Below are 18697 nucleotides of genomic sequence, written 5' to 3' on the forward strand. Positions count from 1 at the left end.
AGAGATCAATAGTCCCAAGGGTTAAGACCCCTGTAACCTTAAATATACAAGGAACACAGAAGACAGTTGAGATGGATGTGCAGACAGACTGTACATCATCACTGAACCGTGATTTATATTGATGCAATTTTCAATTTGTTGTGTTAATGTTAGTGATTTCTTTCCAGGTAATTGTAGACATTACCATGAAATATTCACACAGTGTAAAACAAAATAAAGGTCATTAACCTTTTCAGATGGTGTAAAATGATCAAAGCCAGGATTTGATAGGACAGTGATAATGTACTGCAGAACAAACTATGGTGGTAATGTGATTTGTCTGGTCTATAAATATGTTATGGCTAAGATATGATGCTGTAGTTAAGGTGTTTTGATTAAATGATTTGTTCAGCATTTCCCACACATGAGGGTGTTTGATCTCCCCACAGGAAGCTGCACTGCACCAGGAACTTCATCCATATGAATCTGTTTGTGTCTTTTATCCTGAGGGCAATCTCCGTCTTCATCAAAGATGGAGTTCTGTATGCAGAGGAGGATGGCAACCACTGTTTTATACATACTGTGAGTTGTCTCTCTGTCTCTCTCTCTGTCTCTCTCTCTCTCTCTCTCTCTCTCTCTCTCTCCACTATTTCTCTCCACAGCTATATATTGGCTGTTTAAAAAAAAAGGCACATGCGCACACCTTTGTGTTATGTGTATGTGTGTGTATATGTATGTATATATATATATATATATATATATATATATATATATATATACAGGCACACACATACACACACACACATGCATATATATATAATTTTTTTTAAAAACTAACTATCCATCTATAGCTGACAGATTTTTAATATCATGGAGTAAAATTAGGTATAGAACCTGGTATGTGTTGATGCTGCTTTGGGCTTTAACCTACTTCTCATTATGAGACATTTCTAGTCTCATTTCCTGCCTTGGTGATATTGCAAGAGTAGAAAAGCTGTTTTTGAACTGTCTTTCAGAGTGTAAAGCTTTCTTATACCCCTTTTACAATCCAAAGTCTTGTTTCATTATCAGCAAACAATGCATGACAAAAGGAGCGTGTGTTTGTTTTGCTGTTGCAGGTGGAATGTAAGGCGGTGATGGTTTTTTTTCACTATTGCGTTTTGTCAAACTACTTCTGGCTCTTCATTGAGGGCCTGTATCTCTTCACTCTGCTGGTGGAAACATTTTTCCCTGAGAGGAGATATTTCTACTGGTACACCATCATCGGCTGGGGTGAGCCTCAATAAAGTCAGCAGTAGTGGTGTGCAGTACATGCTATCCTTATCGCAAATTACGTCACAGTGCATTTTTTAGAGTATATTGTGAGTGTCATCAGTACTTATACAAGAGTGAACATCTACATTGTAACGGGGAGCGAGGGGGCAGACGCATATGCAGAGATAAGCGACTTTTATTAAGGGCAAATACAGGGTTGTGGTCGATAAAGTCCAGGTTCAAATGGCCAATACGCAGAGCAGGAGTGACAGACATGATGGAAATGAACAGGTACACAAACTACAGGGCCGGAGGAAAAACAACATACATCAAACCTCAAACAATAAACAACATCCCAAACAGCAAAGACCAGCAGCAAACACAGGGCTTAAATACAACAGGGATGATGAGGGACAGGTGGAAACAATCAGGGGCGGAGTCACGAAACAAGGGTCCGGACTAGACGGAAAAACAAATGCACGTGGACGATCAAAAAGTAAACAGAAAAGGTACATGGAGTAGTAGGATGAGCCAACCATGACATACATAGCATAGTATCTACATAAAAATGTACTGCCACTGTGCCACTATGACATTATCTTATTTTTTAATTTAATTAATAATTGCTGCTGCATTTCATCTATTTTCTCTATCTAATTTGTTTGAAAACTAATTATTGTGATACATATTGTGCATTGTGAAAATATCTTCAGGTATTATTATAGACTATATGTCCAGAAGTATGTGGACACTTGACTTTCATACCTGTAAGGGCTTGATGGCCATTACATTCCAAAACCATTGTGCGATCGATGTTCCAGATAATCTGAAAGGTGGTTGGTGGGGTTGAGTTCAGTGGTCTTTTGCAGAGTTCCTCCAGACCAAACTTGTTAAATCAGGTCTTTATAGACCTCGCTTGGTGTACTGGGGTACAATCATGCTGGGACCCCCCAATCTGCTGCCACAAAGTTCATAGCATTTAATTGTGTAAAATTGTTTTGTATGCAAAAAAAGCATTAACTTTTCTGAGGAAGTTAACAGGGTAGAAATTTGTTAACAATGACTGTGGCTGAAACACTTGAATTCAATAATATGGAGGGGTGTCCACATACTTTTAATTTTTAATACTACATTATCCTATAGCGCTGGAACTTTAACCAAACACAGCACTTCAGCATGTATAACTCATTCAGTGCTTTTTCTTTTTATTCAGGAACCCCAACAGTTTGTGTGACAGTCTGGGCGGTTCTTCGAGTCCATTTTGATGGTATTGGGTAAGACAGCATATATACTTGATGGGGTAGAATTAATGTACATATCATACTGTACTACAATACATATATATTAGCAGCAACACTCCTTTGATGTGTCAATGTGCCTTTCATTTGAATAAATTACTGTTCTAGATGTTGGGACATAAATGACAATGCTGCCATCTGGTGGGTGATAAAGGGACCAGTCATTGCCTCTATTATGGTGGGTAAGAGACAGACAGATTTTTTTCAGTTATCACTGTCATAGCAGTTTGAAGAATGTTCCCTATTTTCTGTGATTTCAGATCAACTTTGTTCTCTTCATTGGCATCATTATAATCCTTGTCCAGAAGCTGCAGTCTCCAGATATAGGTGGAAACGAGTCCAGCATTTACCTGTAGGTGTTGCATCTACATTTTATGTTTAATTTGAGAATATTCTTGATTAGTGTCTGAGCTCAGTTTGCTAAGATTTCTTCCATAACCAGACAACTGCTGTCTAATACTGTGTGATTGACAGGCGTTTGGCCCGCTCCACTCTTCTGCTCATCCCTCTCTTTGGTATCCACTACACTGTGTTTGCCTTCACTCCGGAGGATGTCAGTAAGCGAGAGAGGCTCGTGTTTGAACTTGGTCTGGGTTCTTTCCAGGTATTTAACCCCAATCGCTTCGTTTGTGGGGGCCTGAGCCATTACACTTGCTTTGTGATTCAGGAACATTTGTTTAATGGACCTGAACTTTCTGAGCCTGCGTCTTGTTCAGTTGGTGGTGGATGCAAAATGTATATGCTTCTCTATGATTTGAGCTATAAATGCTTTTATGCACGATTCTTATGAATTAGATATCTGTGGATTTGTCAGAAATGTATTTTCTAAACAGTGCTTTGTCTTGTCAGGGCTTTGTGGTCGCCGTGCTGTACTGCTTTCTTAATGGAGAGGTAAGTCTGTGCGCAAATCCATAGTTCAAATTTTGAATTTTATTTCTTATTGTTTCTAACTGCTCTGTAAAGCTCTATACAGAGAGACATTTTAGTAAATGTATTGAATGTGCTGTATAAGTAACTGTTATTATCATAACTATTAAAACAGCAAGACATGTATGAAAAATGCACACACTTCCTAGACATGAAGTTAGGAATGACATAAAGCATTGTGCAAACATTGGTAACACTTTACTGAAGGGTAGCTACTGTTCATAAGACTGCATGACACCTATACAAGCTTGTCATTACAACTGACATAACCCCACATAAATGCTTATAAAATGCTTGGGCAGTTGTGGGCCGGAGGTTAGGGATCTGGCCCTGTGACCGGAAGGTTGCCGGTTCGATCCCCAGTGCCGACAGTCCATGACTGAGGTGTCCTTGAGCAAGACACCTAACCCCCCAACTGCTCCCCGGGCGCCGTGGATAGGGCTGCCCACCGCTCCGGGCAAGTGTGCTCACTGCCCCCTAGTGTGTGTGTTCACTAGTGTGTATGTGGTGTTTCACTTCACGGATGGGTTAAATGCGGAGGTGGAATTTCCCCGTTTGTGGGATCAAAAAAGTATCACTTAATCACTTAAAAGCTAATTCTAATAGGTGTCAAACCATATACAGGTTACATTTGCAAATTTTGATCAAAGTTAGCAAAAGTAGCCTTTAGGACTGATAAGGCTTATTGGAATAGGCATTTATAGACATGTATGTAGGGTTATGTCAGTTATCATGACAAGCTTATGTAGGTGTAATGCACTTATGAATAATATGCTATAGTAGTGTTACCCAAATGTCTTATATATAAAAATTAAATGTAAAGCTCATTTGTTAAAAATGACTAACGCTAGAATAAATGCAAATAAACAATATATTATGATTCTATGTTTATGTTAGCTTAACAATTTTTAAAGCCGACTAAGACGAGCAGTTATAGTTTGTATACCTTGTTTATTGCATTAAATTAAATCAGCTGTGCTACTGATGGAATGTGACAAATCCATGCATCGGCTAGAGTGCGCCGAGAAGTCATGAATCAAACCTGTATGCTAACTGTGTTTTTTAACTCAGATATCAAGATTTTTTAGCAACTTATTATGTTTCATTTGAAAAAACATACTGTTGAGATTTTTTTCTAGCTGCATGAGACTTCTTCACACTACTGCAAATGCTAAAGAGCTGAGGTATTCTCATTTAACCTAAAATGAAAGAACGTCTGTGGAGCGCCATAATTATTTTAGGATAGGAAATTACTTCAAACTGAATTAGAGCCAAATTACACTTCATGCCTCTTGGGCTGATCGGAGGGCTATCTGAGATAGATTTGGAGATACATTGGAGATACACTGCTATCTATGTAGCTGTGTAAATGTATATCTTTACTTCAAGCCGTATGTAATCTTTAATCCCAAATGGAACAGCGTTAATATTATAAACAAATGAATCCACAGATGGTTTCATATTATGTCAGTATTCAGGGCTGCATCTGGAAGCTAGTGAGCCAGTCAGTGAAAGTACCCAGCGCAATTTATGCCTTTAGTTTTTGTAACACGTGTTATGTAACATAAATGTCTTTGGTCATAATTTCTGTAGCACCTGGCAGGATCTCAAGGGATGCTAAAAGAAATCTGCTCAAATTTGTGTATAATGCAGCAAAAGCAGCACTGATGCAAATCAGATTTCTGACTGTCTGACAGACATTCATGGTGTATGCTCAGAAATCTTATCTGGACATTATCTGCATGAAATGGCAAGTGTAAACAGGCGGTGTGATAAATGGATCTCATTTCTGAATGTCACTTGCCATTCAGATACCATCTGTGGCGTATAAATAGCCCCAGGACATGGTGGGCCTGTAGTACAGAGGTTATTCAGCAAACAATGGGACAGAAATCAGCCAATCCCTTTCTTTAATTTCATGATGTGATGAAATGAATAACATTGTGTACATTGTTGATGTTCTGCCTTTCAGGTGCAGTCAGAGATCAAGAGAAAATGGCGAAGCTGGACGGTGAACCGTTACTTTGCAGTGGACCTGAAGCACAGACACCCATCCTTGGCCAGCAGCGGTGTCAATGGAGGCACGCAGCTGTCCATCCTGAGCAAGAGCAGCTCCCAGATCCGCATGTCCAGCCTGCAGGCCGAGACACCGGCCACATGAGTGTCCGGCTCGCTGCTCAGACAGCCCACACCGGCAGACACAAAACCAACCTCTTCAGACCTAGCGCTATCATAGTCCAATTTCACATCAAAGTTCTTTTTCATCCTCACTTGAACAAGCTTGGATTGTGGCAAGCCAAACCTGCACTGGGCGGCTTTCATCAGACCAGCCTGCACCTCAAGTGCTTTTGAACACAAGAATGGTGATCACGTGGTCAGGGAGCTTGCTGAAGCCTCCGTCTCTCAGCACAGAAAAACACAGACATGGCGCAAATCCCATATCTTATTGGATCCGTAGAACCATGAAGATGTTGTCGTCAAGCCTCAACAATGCTACATTACATTGATAAACTGAAACAGTTCTTTGGTGATGACCCTCACAAAAGCTGTTAAAGATGACTTGCCAAGGGACTTCTGACCACAGTGCGAATCAATCCAATGTGAACGATCCACACAGCCATTAGGAATGCTTTTATCTATGACACCGAGGGCTATGAAAAGGAGAAAAGTATTGATGTTTCCTTGTATGTACCATCACCACTTCAGTCTTAATCAATCATGCAACGCCAGGAGGCATTTTTAAGCAGTTTAATGGATCTAGACCCTCATGTAATACAACGTGTACATTAATTCAGTACAAATTGATGGCTTGAACCAGAAGGACTAGTGGTTATTCCAGTCTTTCACCATGCTAGGAGTTCAGGTGGTCTTTAACTTACCATCCAGCACAGAATAATGTGCATGGAATGTGTATATGGATGAAAGACCCCAGAAAAGTAGCTCTTTTTGACCTGATCTCTGCTTTCCTTGCTGAATGCCACATCCACATGTGAATATCCATAATCTTACACGTCATTGATGGACATCAGGCAGGGATTAAGTGTTTAAAAATGCAGAAACCCTACGCCTGAGAGAGATTTTACACAATACGTGCCATGTATTGGTGCAACTTAGGCACTGTGGGTTTGATAGTTCTTAAACTAAACAGAGGACACGATCATGTGCCCGGCACTGCCAAGAGCTTTGACTGATAAGTGTTTGGGAAAAGCACCTTAAAGCTTTCTCTTTATTCTTTAAAGTGAAGTTTGACCATCATTTACTGAACTGTGAATGTGTATGATTGGTGAATACATAGGGAAGAACGGGACTTGTGTTGTTCTCTGAACAAACTGGGTAAAGCTATGACCTCTTCTGCTTAGAGATGAACAAAAAACAAAAGATCTGCAAAAGAAGACCAGTACAACGAGTACCTTAAGTTGTAGAGTTGCTTGTGTGTGCGTGGATGCCTCTTGTGGTATTTTTAGGTGACCGGATGTCTACTTTTCTAAACAGCCGTTAGTACAGAAAATGTCATTAATGTCAAAGTGAACGATGAGCAAAACACCTCATGACTCTGTACCAGGAGTTTGAGTTAGTATCATCTGCACGAGCTGTTCTTCAGTCGGTTCTTTTCTTTACTTCTACAAACTCGTATCTGACTCATCTTTGTAGATATCGTTGCAGGGTTTACAGCTCACTGTTGTTTTATTATGGGGTTTCATCTGCATTGAATAGAATCTCTTGGAAATCTCTTGGAAGTTGTGCTGTTCATGTGGAGTTCATTTTGGAAGTGCCATATTTGTCAGTAATACATTAGTTTTAATAGTCATTTTGTGGTTTGCCTGATACTTTTGTAATTACATTAGAACCATATTTTCATCATTGTACCCGAGTATTTATTGACAACCTCCATATGACACAGGACACTTTCAGTACTCCAAAGATTTATATTTGGCATTTCCCAATACAACTGGTATTGCCGTACTAGTTTGCAAAGGCTGAGGAAGCTTTGCAACTGATGTCATTTCAGATGTCCTCCAACGGGGGTCCGCAAAATGTGATTTATCTTTAAAGTGCCTTTTTGCACAAAAGGAAGATAATATAGATGGAAAACAAATTTAAACTGCAAACGCTTGTGGAAGTGCTTTTCTTGTGCTTCACTATGTCGACATTCTCAAACCAAGAGGCCTTCAGAGACACTAGTTATGTTTCTAAGCCTTTGATTAGACATTTGACCTCTAAAATGTGCATTTTTACCTGCTTGTAGATGTCTTTGATATGAATATTTGCCAATTAGATCACGTGATTTTTAATCAGTCAAGCATATTAAGGCAGCATGAGGAACCTTTTTTTTTTTTTTTACATTGGGCCTAAAAGCACTTCCCCATTCTTTATTTTTCCATGGCTGTCTCAAACAGCTCATCAACACTTAATAAGCTCAGTTTTAACATGCTTATACATCCCAGTCCATTGCCTTCTTTTTCAAACAGAAACTGCAAAATTAAAGAAAAAGATAATAGTAATACAAGACGAAACGTATGGAATAAAGATTGAATGTTTTTGATACGATTCTTAGCTATTTCTGTGTAAATTAATATATAGTTGCCATGCTTTAGAATATTGTGGCATCATTTTTTTGCATTTTAATAAATTCCAGGTCAGTATAAAATTAAAATACTCATAAACATATTTTCATTTTTCTATCATTTTTCTATTTATATTCATTTTAGACCACAGGTATACACAGTGATCCATAAAGGGTGGCAGTGTCCACAGGAATTTGTTCCAGTCTTGCCCTATAAGGCCTGATTTCTCTAATTAAGTGGCTCATAGCAATAGTGAAACCTTGTGTTGTGCAGGGTTGGACCCTCTACTGTAAACTTTGTTGCAATGAAAGGTTAAATGCCCACCAAAGGAAATTAAGTTTACATTTAATTTGTGAACATAGCCAAACTAACAGCCCGTCATTTCTAGTTCACCTGTGTTCAAAATGATTTGACTTCTGACTGAGATTCCTGTATCAGCTACGTGGTTCTGAATGGGAAGCACTTTTCAATGAAACTCTCACCAGCTACCTTTCTGTTTGCTTTAATGTCATGCCACAAGTAACTGTCTCCTCTTGATGTCGATGTCATAATAATAGTATTGTTCAAATGATACTTAGCAGAACCTAGAAAAGTAGTTATAGTATATATGTCGACGAGACGTGTACCGTTGTGGCCCATTACATGGTTATGAATTGTGCTGAAGTTGCATCTATTTAGTGCAGTACTAAGTATTACGCTGCTGCAGCAGTAGCTAATATTTGTTGAACATGGGTAGTTATTTCAATCCTTTCTGTGCTAAAAGATCTTCTTGGTGGTAGTGTTGTTAAAACTGTACAGCCTGCAGTAGTGCTGCCTATAATCTTGAAGCTGATGCATGCGTATTCTGTGGTTTGGTGGTTTCCTCTGCAAATTAAACATGTAGTTAGGTATGTTGATGTTCTGAAACGTGTCAGCTGAAAAATCAGCAGTGGCATTTGAGTCAAACATATGGAAAGAGCAGGTGGACATCACTGCAGCCAGATGTTCTGCTGGTGGATTCTGATGCTATTCCTTATAGCATCAGTGCTCTCTTGAAAATAAAGGTTCCTAAATGGTGCTTGGCTTAGGAGTACAGATGTAGGAAAAACCTTCACAGAGCCTGTACATGACATCAAAGTTCTAGAAGAGCTTTAGAAAGGTTCTTGTAGGGCATCACTCTAAAGAACCTTTAATTTTAAGAGTGTGGCCTGGTGTCATTACTACATCCAAAAGCATTCGCTTCAACTGTCCAGTAACTTACCTTTCTGCCTTAAAGGGGAATTTCACTTCTTTATTTTTTTAAATTTCAGGATAATTATACTGCTGAGATGTAACAAAAGTCATTCAAGGTGCTTTGATGATTTGTTTACAGTGGAGATGATAGGAACCAGGGGGTTGCCAGGTCAGCAACACAAATGTAGTCATTTTATTTACTATCCAAAATGTACATGTTCTGACTTTTCATGGTAAAAGTTGATAATGGTGAATGGTGAAAGTTACAGTGGTAATTTTAAACATGTTTTCTTTGGGGACTATTTTGTTTTACAACACACTGCATGTTCCTCTCCAGCATGGATGGCTTGTAAAAAAGTTCTAAGTTTTAGTTCAAAATCAAAACCATAAGTTTCTCAGGCATCAGGCAATGTACTTTATTTGACCATAACCATTTCATGTAATAACTTGCTGTGAGGTTTTCTTTGGCATTCAACCTCTTCAGATGTCTGGTTCCCATTATCATCATTGTGAATTATTTTGCCTTGTTACAGAACCCAGCATTTCACATTAAACCACTAGGAATGACTTTGTACACATTTTAACAGTTTAATTATGCAGACATTTGGAAAATTTCTGTGAAATTTCTCTTTAGCTCTCAAAGTTCACTTCACATGGTCACCCAAGAGACTGCAGCAGCCTGTGGAGCTTGCCTTTCAGCATCGTCTCTGAACCCACCACTGCAGAACTCATATGCTGACACGCCAAACTGTTCGTTAATGATTCAGTAAGTACTGAGCACAGGGCTGTACATGTATTACTGAGCTCAGCTCAGGTGCATTGATAATTGAGAGTCATCTCAAATCTGTATTCATGACAATGATGAAAAAGTGGCACATTGTCCAGCTGAAAATGGCATGGTTTCCTTTCTCTTAATTGTACATTAAGAGAGCATTGTCAGATAATTTGTGTGTGCTCATAAACATTGCTTACCTACAAATGTTCCACTGTTGGACTTCAAACAGCAGAGCCAACAATTCTGGAGTCAAGCAATGACTGGACTATTCTTTCTGAATGTAACTACATGAGGAAAAATCTACTGCTAATCTTATTCTTGCTGCTCTTGTGGACAAAATATCACTTATTTCTTTCCTCCTTTTATCTTCGGTCACTACTGCTATGAAGTGTATTTTTGTTTTGATGTATGTTAGATTTGACTTTGAATTGCATTAAATGTCTCTGAAACTGACACAAAGACATAAGGCTATGTTTTGTTTCATGAACAAAAGGCCCTTCATGTAAAAAGGAAAACAAATCGAACATCAGATGAGCACTAAAATTCTTTGATTTACAAGTAATTACCAGGCCCCCCATTTGTCCCGCATAAAATAATGGTTTTTAACAATCACAACGATCAGCAGAACACAGAACAGAAAAGACTGTATCATCAGATGTGGCCCTGTCCCTCTTTGTAATGTTCCACATCTGTAGTGATACAGCCTCTGAGGTACACGATACCACCATAAATTTCACACATTCAAGGAGAAACACAAGGAACAGTTAGTTATGCATCACATTAAGGCAGGTTGGTGAATATAGCAAAGGTGTTTAGCTCAACATCAACACTACAGTCATCAGAAATCAGAATTTAAGGTATTTATACACAAAGCAAACAGAACAAATGTTATGGCTGAATATACAGTATTGTGCAACAGTCAGAGACCAGCCTTCATTAACAAAACAGCCATTAAGTATGAGTTATTCATTTTTCGACATTAGGGAAAAAAGCAGAACTAAGTATAATATAAAATGTTCAGTCTCTACTGTGTTCACCTTTTGCCTTTCTTACAGCTTCCACTTTTTCTAAGAAATCTGCAGGAATATTTTTCCCCACCTCCAAAGTTCAGTCACAAAAGTTGGTTACATTTTCTGCTTTTTACGACTTCAAACATATTCAATTATGTTGAGGTCTGGCCTCTGGGGTGGTCAGTCTGTTGTTCTGAGAACACCAGCAGCTTCTTTGTTAAATTAGCATTTTTTTTTTGTCCATTTCCTTTTCTCAGTCATTTGACACCTACATGTACTTTCAGACCTGTAGCGTTGAGTTGTCTTCTCACAGTGGAAGGATGGACAGAAAGACCAGCAGATTTTTCAGATCTGAAGCAAGAGTGGCGCAAGCGGAAATCTTATATCTAATTTCCTTTGAAATAACTGATGCCCCTTTAACTGGAAATACAACTGAAGGATGATCTCTGGTTTTTGTACAGTACTATATCTGATTATTAAACATAGTTGTAAGGTTATGTTCTGTTTTACTGGCATTTATGCTTGAAGATCACTGAATTTCCTTTGCTTCTCTATTGTTTTTGTGCATTACTCATTCATTATAAGCTGAAAGCAAGTAACAATATTCGTAGAGACCGAGATACTCAAAACATTCAATTAAAACAAACAAGAAAAAAATATTGATACTATAAAACAGCCAGAATTCATATTTACATACATATCTTGACTAGGTTCACTTCTATGTGTCAACAAGAGTAAATAAAATGTTTTACACGCAACATGGAAACAAACTGTTTGCTTATATTGATAATCACTAGTACCATAAACCACACGCATTAGTAGTTAATAGCCCAAATACTAGACTGGTGCCAAGTCACTCACTAATTCAAACATGGTAAAAATATAGAGAGATCAACACATCTGTACTATTAGTTGAAACATTGTGTAATAATCTTATTTACAAATCCATGTATCAGTAATACATTTTGAAAGCAAAAAGCTTCACTCTATAAAACAAAAATCTTTACAGTCTAGTGCTCCAGATACGTACACTGCAAAGCATTCTTGAGTAAGACATTTTCAAAGCAGAATAATTCACTTTAAATTGACACGAAAATGCTTTTAATCTAATTTATGGTTAAGCAGGTTAATATTCTTATCATTCGTATCTTATAATCATACATAATAATTGTATATAAATATTTTATTAAATATTATGGAAGTTAAGTAAATCAAAACAAACATACGTGCAAATGAATAAGTTGTTTGAAAACATCATTACTTAAGAAGAGGAAACTTTGGATGCCCTGTAGTGTATGTGTGCACAGGGCCAGTGCACTGTGCAATACGCTGCATTTACTTACAGTTCACTTCAAAGTGAATTAGCTGTTCAAACACACAAATGATCAATGGCATTTACAATGATTTACTCTTTAGTAAAATATTTTACACCATATATGAGCTCTTAATAAGGCAATTATGTAAAGTTGGCATGAGACTGAAGCCATAAGCACATTTATAAACAAAACACCCAAAGAGAACCTGTACTTTCACAAAAAGAACAATTAATATGCAAGTTGTGAAGTGCTGAAGATAAAAAGTTGAACATGGGGTAAGTAGTAAGTAGTGTTACTTTACATTTCTGGGTGTTTCTTACTCACATGCTTTGTCATACTGGATTTAAGCACTTGGTCACTTTAGCACTCATTTGAAGTGAGCATAAAAAGGTAAATGAATGGAAATGAATATTCACCAAGATTTGACCTTTGGCATATTTCTTTGGACTGTCAGAAAGAACAATATATAAACACAGGGCCTTATTTTCGTGGCGATGCAAGTGCAGTACACTGGTACAAGTGCAACAGTATAGCACAATTGCTAATTGGGCTGGATCCAAGTACATCTTAAAGCAGAACTGAGAGTGCCTGTGACAATACGGCCAGATTGACACAACAGGGGGTTCGGCATTCAAAATCCATGTTTTCAAAACCATTTTGGTCCAAAAACACCTACTCAAACCTACTCATATGGCAAACGCACATGCACAACAGCACTTTCCTTCACAACTTCACAGGCAGACACAAAGAAACGTACCATTTCATACATGTGACTGGCTTAGAAAATTGGTTGTAGAATTATTCCACCTGATTTCATACCAGTTGAGTAATTTTTGCCTAATCTGATGGTGATATTTTGTGCTCGGTGGTCCACATTGACTCAAAACTGTGCTGAGTGTTTCTGAGTAGAACAACCATTATATAAACAATGCATTCAAACAGAATATAGGGAAAGCAGGCCGTAACTATGCTCTCCTCATTCAGTATCCAATAAATGAACACATACAGCTTAACATTAAGCCCAAGAACAGACAAATAGTTCTACCTTACTTTCATTACAAAACTACAATGCAGAGGTGATTTAGGGCTGAGTGCCAGGTCAATATTGTTCTTATTACTATTAGTAATTTAACTTTAATTGTATTATTATCATTATTATTACTATCATGTATAATGAACTACACAGACATGTCAATACTTTTTTCCCTTTCATTATATTCTGAAAAAATTTTAATCTGGTCTCAGCTTGACTGGAACTCTCTTTCTGGATGATGGGCAATTAGGTCAAAGCAAAAGACCTGATCTTTATGCTTTTGTTCAGGTGAAAACCCTCCAGTAAGTAATGTTTTATTCTCCCCTGTGGAACTTCATGCTTTCCAGTGATAAAGAGGCAGACTTGAGGTGGAAAAGGTTAAGAACCTCTTCACTATATCACCCCATTTAAATATAAATCAGTAAATACAAACTCAATTGTGGCTTATAGAATGTCTAACAAAGCTAGAGTCTGAGTCGCTGAACCACATTAAAAGCACATTTCAGTCTACAAATTTCTCTTCAGAAACGGTTTTTGAGTAAAATATGAATTTAATCTATAATAAATCAACTTTGTTGTACAACAGTGTATATGACATGATCGCACGTATCACCTGACTTTCATATTAATGTACATATCATTTAAAACCACTGTACTGTTCATGGAATCTGATAAGTTTTTAGTTAACAACTATAGTCTACAATTTTTATTTTTATACTTACATAAAATGGTCAGTTTTGTTAGTACTTGTTTCAAATTTTCTTCAGAGCTGACACATACTAAGCAATGGAACAATTATATGTTCAAAGATGACAGAAGAGTAACATCAGCCTATATTTAATACTAATTTTCTGATTTGAAATCTAAAAGTTGATCAGTTTTTCCTTTGTCCATAAAACGAATGGAATCGGTCTATTTTGCCATTAGGAATATATCACTGTGCTTAACTGACAGACTGGATCTCGCTGCAGCATGCCTAACCACACCTGCTGATAAGGTATTCGCTCCGTCTTTACTGCTTCGCTGCTCAGTGGTGGATTAGAGCTACACCCTAGCGCCAGCTTTGTGATTTCATACCTTAATGTTGCATTTGCACTATGACCACAAAAATAAGGCCCCTGGGTTTAATAAGGAATGTTCAATAAGAAACAACACAACAAACGACAGAGCACAGGAAAAGGAACTATTTAAACTCCACTGAATAAGGAAATAAGACACTGGTGTATATAATATTGGCAAAGAACAAGTCAGCTGAGGATGGAAAAAGTGACCAGAGGTCTAAAGAGAAGTGCAGAATCGTAAAAGCTGAATGTAAACGTCTCATCAGCAACAGCTCCTGTAAAACTGATCTTCTGTGGAACTGGCATAAACAGAACTTCAGAAGTGTCAAAAGACACATTTGTCTATTTCATGTAAATACGTTCACAGTCACTTGGTGTGGCTTCATTTTGCACAACACCAAAACAACATCTATAGTGAGGAGGTTTGTGCTTTTCTCATGTTTATGGTGTGAGACTAAATGTTCCGGCGTTTTGGTAGCATCTTATAACCTGTAATAATCTCTTAGGTAGTCCATTTTTTCTAAGCCAACCAAACTATTAAAAAAAAGGCCTTAGAGCATTTCAGATCTGTCTTGCAAACCATGGTAGTCTGTTTTTCTGTTTATAAATGTTAAACAGCTGTGACAATATTAGTTCATCAAACCCCTGACTGAGAATGCAACTTTAGTATTAATGTTATACTAGCATTAACAATACTAATACTATTGATATTAGAGATATTTCAGTGTTGGTATCAAAACTAGAATATGGATCGGGAAGCAAGGAGAGGAAGAAAGAGAAAAGATGGGTGGGTCAGAGCATCTGCATGGTTCAGACTATGGAGATACTGTTCTGCAGTTCAGAGGAAGGCTGCTCCATTGGGCTGGATTTTTCCAGGACAGAGATCTGAGTGACAGTGCTACTCTCTGTGAACAGTGTCCGCCTCTTCTTACTGTAGCTCAGGTAACCCTGTATCTGCCACTTCCACAGCCTCTTCTTCAGCTCTGCTTGCACCTGAAAAACACACACACACACACACACACACACACACACACACACACACACACACACACACACACACACACACACACATGCATGCATGCACACGTACAATCTTGTAACACTGTTGCCTTTACATTTGCAGTACAGGCCGCAAAATAAACAGTTTGTGGCTTACCTCTCCATTGAGAAAACAGTATAAAAGAGCCACAACAAAGCCCTAAAAGAAGGAGGAGAAAGTATTACGAATACAGAAATCTTTAGCAAGCTTAGGCTTATTTCATACTAAGGCTCAATATGTCAGTAGTCTATTAGACACATCTAATTTGCTGGTCCACCTTGTCAGAGACAATAGCTCATCTGTTACTGCACAGTCTGTGTTAGTCATCCTCTTGTCCTTCATCAGTGGTCAATGTCTAGGCACAGGATGCTGTTAGCTGGATATTCTTGGTTGGTGGACTATTCTCAGTCCAGCATTGACACTAAGGTGTTAAAAAACTCCAGCATCTGATCCACTTGTACCAGATCAACAAACACTAACCTGCCACCACCATGTCAGTATCACTGCAGTGCTATGAATGATCTACTTCCCAAATAACCCCTGCTCTGTGGGGATCCTGGCCATTAGTGAATGGGACAAAGAGGGGGTAACAATGAGTGCAGATACACAGCAGTACCTAATAAAGTGCCCTGTGAGCGTATATTATAATGGGGGATTAGTGCGTTTTCCTATAGTAGCACTGATGTTAGTAATGTATCGTCCACCAGAATGCACTGTAAAGCTGTTCAAGCTGCAACATGAAAGTGGTAATTTTTTTCTGTGGTCACTAGAGGGCAGTGAGGATTAACCTGAAAAGAGCCCAGTCCAAGCTCAATGGAGAGTCGAGCGTCCTCCCCTGTGCCCTCTGGCAGGAAGGCAAACACCATGTAATGCATTCCAAACAGTGGGATCAGAAACAGAGTCGACTTAGCCAACCTCCTACACACACACACACACACACACACACACACACACACACACACACACACACACACACACACCATCAGCACAGGGTCATAAATACACAATTAATGTGTACAAACCAAATATGAGCAAGAATTACATATCAGAGTGCATATTACAGGAAGCTCAACTGTATCAAGCTCTTACATGAAGTGGCTGGTGTCACTGCCACCAACTCCAGGAGACTTCAGCTTCTGCACAAGTATTCTGATCACATTGATGAAGATGATGAAATTTACCTACACCAAAAAGATTAAAAACAGGTCTTTGCAAAACTGTGAGAAGTTTACTGGATGTGCCTGTACACTCTTAAGACAACACTTTCTTTTATAACTTTATACACCGCCTGTCAAAACTTTTGGAACACTACGCTTCTTTTAAAATGTGAATTAATTTTTTTCACTGTTACTTACAATTAATGAAGAACATATCTGTAAAGGTTTTGTTAAAGGCCAGGCATTAAAGGAAAAAACAGATAGGGTTGGATTTAATATGTAAACAGTGTTAACATTTCAAAACATGCTGTTCCCTCTCCAGTGCATACAGTCTAGCTGCAAAACTGTCTGTATAGAAATCAACCAAGTGTTTCACTCATGACTGCTTATTGAATGAGGCACAATGCAGGGCAGTCAATCAGATCAGAGAACATTTAGATCTATCTGTCTCATATTAGTAACAAAAACAGTCTGTTTAATTGTAAGGGACAAGGAGAGGCTGGAAAATGAATGAATAATTATTTTTAGTACATAAAGGCAAACATGTGTTAGAACTGGAGCAGAGGGTGAATTAAAATAAAATACAACAAAAACAAGACACAACAAGAAGATCAAATTTGCAGTCTTTGGCATTATTCCTGAGTATTATTAGTATTATTAGTAATGTCTTAGGTATTCTGACAAGTAATTACACACTGACTGCATCCAATACTGCATAGTGCCACACTAAACAGTACCAAACAGCACCACCAATGTAGTATGTGTAGTACAGTAGAATGTGGTTCTGGACACAGCCATTGTCACAGCTAGCTTGGTTAGTCTTTTATCATGTTAAGCTCATGCTTGTCTGCATTAAAAACATTTTGAAAAGCTAGCTATCCTGTTCTGATGGGCAGTGTACGTACAATATTTACTGAACTTACCAGAAGAGATGCTGTAATGGGTCCTTTAATGATCCACCAAATGAAGGCAGCCTCCGTATCGTCCCAGCACCTTCAATATTAATCAGGTAAAGCAACAATTTTGATTCCCTCAACAAATCTACTCACAGTACTGAGTCAGCATTCATTACCAAATGTCAGACTATGCACTTTCACATTGCTGACATCACTGTAAATATTGCATCTGGCCTTGTACAAGCCCCTGGAAAAGCTCTGAAGATGAACTGGGATTTTATTTACTCATCCAAAAAACGCCTGCCTATTTGAAGTGGTGAAGCGCTTAGACATCAAACTGGACTCACCCACTGTTGTCATAGAAATTTCTGGCCAGAACCCAAATGGTCATTACTGTTGTTGGAAGACCTAAGATGTGCAATAAACAGCTGAGCATTAGAAAAAAAGAACTTAACAATGTGTTCATGGTTTTTAGCATGCTGAACATTTGGCTCTCTTACAGAACAAAGGACATTTTGCTAAAAAGGTAGGTTTGGGATAAAAATGAAAAGTGGGTCTTCTTTATTATAGGAGAAGACAAACACATGCTTACCTTTTAATGCAAGTTAAAAAGGGTTACTCCAAGTGATTTCTGAGTTTGTCCATTCATCATAAATATTTAGCAAAATCTAAAGGACTGCGCTTTTTTTTTAGCTGTGCTGAAATTATGCAGGAAAAATCAACACAATGGAGATTCTTCTTTTTTGGACAGCAACAATATGTTTTTACATTGTACCATTACATTTGATCCTTGAAAAAAAGGCACTTGATTCTTTTGCACATGAAAATATAGCTCTTATGTACATATTTCAGCAGCACTAATGAATACTATTCATTTAAATGACTTCAGACTGCTGTTGCTGCTCTTATGTTCCTGGACTTACTGATTTAATCACTGCTTTCTCTCTGCAATTGAAATAATTAGTTACATGTATATATACCAAAATTTAATTAGAATATATTCTAATATATTTTCAATATATTATTGTTTTATATGGGTATTTAGCTTGCCACATAGTCATCTGTGTGAAATTGTTATATGTTAAATGTTATTGTGGAACTATTATAACGATTTTTACTGTTCCAATAAGCTTACTAATGTAGAAGTGAGACAGTAGGATACCCTACTTTTCATT

The 18697-nt window shown here is 37.9% G+C and overlaps 2 protein-coding genes across 3 annotated transcripts in view; one reads left to right on the forward strand and one right to left on the reverse strand.

The window, feature by feature from the left end:
- The window catches only part of adcyap1r1b (adenylate cyclase activating polypeptide 1b (pituitary) receptor type I), a 46804-nt gene extending 36341 nt beyond the window's left edge, over positions 1-10463 (forward strand). The window contains exons 7-14 of the mRNA XM_017721597.2: positions 429-561; positions 1098-1251; positions 2447-2507; positions 2640-2709; positions 2792-2883; positions 3006-3135; positions 3381-3422; positions 5431-10463. Coding sequence (XP_017577086.1) covers positions 429-561; positions 1098-1251; positions 2447-2507; positions 2640-2709; positions 2792-2883; positions 3006-3135; positions 3381-3422; positions 5431-5619 — 871 coding nt within the window. The 3' untranslated portion in view covers positions 5620-10463. The remainder of the gene's footprint in view (positions 1-428; positions 562-1097; positions 1252-2446; positions 2508-2639; positions 2710-2791; positions 2884-3005; positions 3136-3380; positions 3423-5430) is intronic.
- ghrhrb (growth hormone releasing hormone receptor b) overlaps positions 10456-18697 on the reverse strand; it is a 60347-nt gene continuing 52105 nt past the window's right edge. Inside the window, exons 8-13 of one of the 2 annotated variants that reach the window (XM_017719021.2) lie at positions 17870-17930; positions 17550-17619; positions 16559-16650; positions 16258-16387; positions 15587-15628; positions 10456-15423 (exon numbers count right to left, since the gene is read on the reverse strand). In XM_017719021.2, the coding sequence (XP_017574510.1) occupies positions 15241-15423; positions 15587-15628; positions 16258-16387; positions 16559-16650; positions 17550-17619; positions 17870-17930 (578 nt within the window). In that variant the 3' untranslated portion in view covers positions 10456-15240. The remainder of the gene's footprint in view (positions 15424-15586; positions 15629-16257; positions 16388-16558; positions 16651-17549; positions 17620-17869; positions 17931-18697) is intronic. The other variant, XM_037534846.1, reaches the window with a different exon arrangement.

This window comes from Pygocentrus nattereri, chromosome 26, assembly GCF_015220715.1.
Source record: "Pygocentrus nattereri isolate fPygNat1 chromosome 26, fPygNat1.pri, whole genome shotgun sequence".
NCBI classification, from domain to species: domain Eukaryota; kingdom Metazoa; phylum Chordata; class Actinopteri; order Characiformes; family Serrasalmidae; genus Pygocentrus; species Pygocentrus nattereri.